At 41.4% G+C, this 4698-nt stretch overlaps 1 protein-coding gene across 2 annotated transcripts in view; it reads right to left on the reverse strand.

Moving 5' to 3' along the window:
- Positions 1-3670: 3670 nt before the first annotated feature.
- SEC11A (SEC11 homolog A, signal peptidase complex subunit) overlaps positions 3671-4698 on the reverse strand; it is a 44703-nt gene continuing 43675 nt past the window's right edge. For both annotated transcript variants that reach the window (XM_017502286.2, XM_017502287.2), the window contains one exon: positions 3671-4193. In XM_017502286.2, the coding sequence (XP_017357775.1) occupies positions 4143-4193 (51 nt within the window). In that variant the 3' untranslated portion in view covers positions 3671-4142. The remainder of the gene's footprint in view (positions 4194-4698) is intronic.

Genomic DNA, 4698 nt, shown 5'->3' on the forward strand with positions numbered 1-4698 from the left:
AAAAAAAAAAAAAAAAAAAAAAAAAGTCTGCTAAATGAACGTGAAAGCTTTTGGTAGGTAGGGAAGTGACCAGACACTCCAGGCAGAGTAATCAGCATAAGCACAGAATGTCTGTCCTATAAACTAATGTCCAGGGTGCAAGAATGTGATGTCTGGTGAAAGTGAGGCTAGAAAAATCCTTAGAGCCTAGAATGGCACGTGGAAGACAACGTCTCCAACATTTTTTAGTAAGCCCTGCACATTCTAGTTTTGATAATGCTTCTTGGTTACACAGCATTCCTTCTATATCCAGACCCACCACAGTTGTGTGTGAAGGGTCATATTTGCTATTTTACTTCTGAAAGCCTGCCTGGTATTACTGACTGTTCTAGCAAGAGACAGTAGTGGTGAAGATATATCTGGCCACAAAACAGCCTGAATAGGCCATCCTGACTGAAAGAGCTGCTTGATGAAGGTAGACATCCATTTACCTAGCTAGGAACAGCTGGGTCATCTCTCAAGCTTAACAGTGGCAAATGTCATAGGAAGAGCCCATGCCCTCAGATTCTGAAATCAGCCTCCATGCCACATTCTGAGAGGTTAGCTGGACTTGGCAAAAGCTTATGCAAATACCAAGAAATGAACTCAGGATAACAAAGACTTACTTTCTTCCAAGCCCTGGCTCTCTAAGAAGGAAGCCTGTGACTCCTTAAGAAAAATGACAAATGCCAATACTTCTCCCATCAAGAAAGAAGACACAAGAAGAGCCTAAGGATGCACACAAAAAAGAAGAAAGGAAGGATTGACATTTAAAAATCTGGGAAGGTTACATGCTGTTTAAATGGAACCGTGGAGAAAGTTTTCAGATTCTATTTGGCAAGACCAAGAAAATGTACTTACTAAATAACAGGAAAGTACAGATCACTTTAATGATTCATATGCTCTGCCTCTAAATAACAGCTCAACAACAATGCTAACTGAAGCTACTGCCTCTGGCTCCAGTGCGTGATTATATTGAACATTTAATACATGCTGTTTCAGACTACCGGGGAAAGACAGTACAGTGTCTATGAGATGGGGCTCCTGTCCCGGAGGGGCTTACAATATGCCAGAACTGTGAAGCCATATCCACAAACTTAAACAGTATGAGGCTGCAAATGCTCAGTGGCAGCAGAACTTGTGAACGTGGTAAGATTCAGATAAACAGAAATAAACTGAGATAATGCAAGTGGAAACACTCAGCAAAGGAGGAAAAATAATACTTTGACACAGCTGGTTGTGAATGAGGAAAGTTTTTTTTTTTTGAAATGGAGTCTCACTCTGTCACTTAGGCTGAAGTGCGGTGGCATAATCTCAGCTCACTGCCACCTCTGCCTTCTGCGTTCAAGCAGTTCTCCTGCCTCTGCCTCGCGAGTAGCTGGGATTACAGGCACACGCCATCACAGCTGCCTAATTTTTGTATTGTTAGTAGAGTTTCACCATGTGGGCCAGGCTGGTCTCAAACTCCTGACCTCATGTGATCTGCCTGCCTCGGCCTCTCAAAGTGCTGGGATTACAGGTGCGAGCCACCGTGCCTGGTCTGAGTAAAGAAAGTATTAGTGTCTTCCTCCCAATAAGGGTATACAGAGGCGGGATCAGACAGATGAAGACCTAAACACACGGATGTCTGCACTCATAAGGATACTTACCATTAGTGGAATTCAAAGTCTGAATTCAATTCAAAAGGTAGGATGAACACAAAATTTATGGTCCAAACAAGAAGCATTTCTGTTCTTCTGTGTAAGAGAAAATAAAGAAGAAGAAGAAAAAAAAGAAGCATGTCTGAAAGTAAAAGGCAGGCTACAACTAATTATTAATAACAGATGGTAATTATCCAAAATAATTGGACTGGCACACTGCAGGGGGACCAGTACACAAACAATGGGGAGCCACTGAGTAAGTATTTCTGGATTCAGGTGATGGCAATGAGAATGGAATAACAGCGTAAATGGAGGACTTAGAACGTGACTAGTTATGGTGGGGAAATGGCAAATCTTGATGAATATTCTTCAAAGAAAACATGAAAGTTGGAGGGGAAGTTTTCAGGAACTTGAGTTTAAAGATGGGACAATCAAGTGGAAGTGTCCAGAGGAAACAGAGACATGGAGCCAGAGCTGAGGACAGGCATTGCAAATAATATAGAGATTTATTCCCCGGAGTTATAAAAACAGCCAAGTAACAGCCAAAGAGGTAACCCATTATCAATTTCTCATTTAAAGTTCGAACAGTTTTCATATTCTTCTTCAATTCCCTTCACTCACAATGGCTGAGCCTTCCCAGTTCTCCACGTGCCCTGCAAATCCCCAAGAGCTTCTCACTCCATTCAATTAGCAAATGAAACCTCTCTGGCATTTCTTACATTTTCAAAGAGCTTTTAGGATATATTTGCTAATAAAATCTCGCATTTTAAGTCTTAAGTTTAGCACTAAACTAGACAAGATAAAAATTTGGGGTTATAATACCCCTCCCCACAAGCAATCTTTTCAATTTTTGGCTAATGGAGTGATTAAAATATTAAATGGTTTGATTATCTTTTCAGAGAAATGTAGTTGTTGCTTACAGTAGAGCATCCAGCTCTAGTTGGTACAAAAACCAGTGTACTGATTAGGCTGAGCAGTGAACCGCATCTTCCACAGATGACGAAGGGGGAATATGGAATAAACAGCAATTTTCTACCATTCCACACAGGGAATGTTCAGCCTCTGGCTCATGAGGAAATATAAGTACTCTATAAGCCTTTCAGACAGGTTCAAAAAAGCATTTGTTAGCACTGATTTGCCAAGTTTCATACTCTGTGAGAATATTAGGAGCCCATATCCAAAGCTGGAAGGCTAAAGCCTGGTTAATGGGTTTAGGAAAGCACTATTCTCCACAGGGGAGGGTTTCAGAAGAGTAATTGTCCCTGTTCTCGTGCCATTAGCACTACAGCACAGACTGGCTTCCACTGCAGCCGAACAAATAATAGAAACCGTTCAAGTAGCCCAGCACAGAAAACTCACTTACTTTACGACTTCACATGACTACAACGAGAGAACAGATAGAATTGAGTATTTTGTGCTCAAAACATATTGGTTTACTCTGCGCTCCATTTTCCCTCACTGCCTTCATATTAAAAGAAAACATACAATTGGGCTGTGCATTCACTACTTTAAACTTCCTGCTTTAAGTCTGCATAGAGAAACGCAAAGTCAGGCACTTGAGAGAACAGGTTCAGACAAATGAGTGTAAAGACAACAAGCAGAATGCTTGTTCCCCAGCCCCTTCCTCTACCTCTAGATGCTCACATACTTCCTTGGTGTAGAAAGTGCTGAGAATGTCTCAAGTGTAGAAAGGGTTATGACTTTTTATAACCAAGTGAGATTTTCTGAACCTCTCAGCAACACTAGCTGGGTTTATACACACCTGAGTCACGTGAAGAATCTATTTTATGACTAACAGATTTCCTATGAGTGTCAATGGCTACACACACACACACACACACACACACACGCACAACGGACAAACAAACAAACTGGTTGTTAGTATCAGAGCAAGCTTCTTAGCTGAAGGACTGTTCACATGAAGCCTTTATATCCCCAGGGAGTACTAAGAACCAGCGAAGGAAGGCAAATTCCAGAAGCTTACCCAACAAATACAATTCAGGGATAAGGGGTTCAATGTGCAAAGTCTTTTATTTAAAATTTTAAAAGTTAAGACTTATGACCACCTCAGTATATGCCATTCCTATTAGAAGGAGGTATGACGGTTTCAAACTCGTGCAGAGCTGCATTGTCATGTACAAGTCTCTGTAGGCACTTTAGAAGTGAAGCTTGGCTTCAAAATACAAACACTGGGGGCTTTGGCTCAACCTTTTAATATAAAAAATTCACTGATGTACAAAAATGTGAAAGTGTGACAATGACAGCTATGAAATCCTGTGATTGAAAAGTCCCCTCAAGTGCACTCTGTGGTGCACATGTGCCCACCCAAACAAACTCTGGCGTGGAAACATAAACTAATGCAAACCAGTGCTACCCAGAAGCACCATGTGTGTTCTCCATTCCACCAATCACAGACCAGTATCTACTCCAAACATCCAGTAACGAAAAGTATGGCATCTTCCCAGGAACAGCAAGGCAGACTTCTTACTCACGGTGGACAAGCACAAATAAACCCAGCAAAAAGAGCACTGCATACTAGAAAATAAACACAGAACCACAAGTCAGAGAAGCACTGAAAAGTTCAGGGGTTCTTAGAGTTAATTAATAAGCTGGTCTTTGTGACTATATTGCTAAACTATCCAATTATTCTTTCATCTTTTAACTGTAATCCATTTAAAAGTTTCCAAAACTAAGCAAAAGATCACATTTCTTTAAATAATTTTTCCCATTATTATTATTATTTTTTGAGACAGAATCTCACTTTGTCACCCAGGCTGGAGTGCAGTGATGCGATGTTGGCTCACTGCAACCTCCACCTCCAAGATTCAAGCAATTCTCGTGCCTCAGCCCTGCCAGTGGCTGGGACTACAGGCGTGCACCACCACACTTGGCTAATTTTTTGTATTTTTAGTAGAGACAGGATTTTGCCATATTGGTAACCAGGCTGGTCTTGAAGTTCTGACCTCAGGTGATCCACCTGCCTCAGCCTCCCAAAGTGCTGGGATTACAGGCATGAGCCACTGTGCCTGGCCTAATAATG

The sequence above is a fragment of the Cebus imitator genome, unplaced genomic scaffold (assembly GCF_001604975.1).
Source record: "Cebus imitator isolate Cc_AM_T3 unplaced genomic scaffold, Cebus_imitator-1.0 Scaffold295, whole genome shotgun sequence".
NCBI classification, from domain to species: Eukaryota; Metazoa; Chordata; class Mammalia; order Primates; family Cebidae; genus Cebus; species Cebus imitator.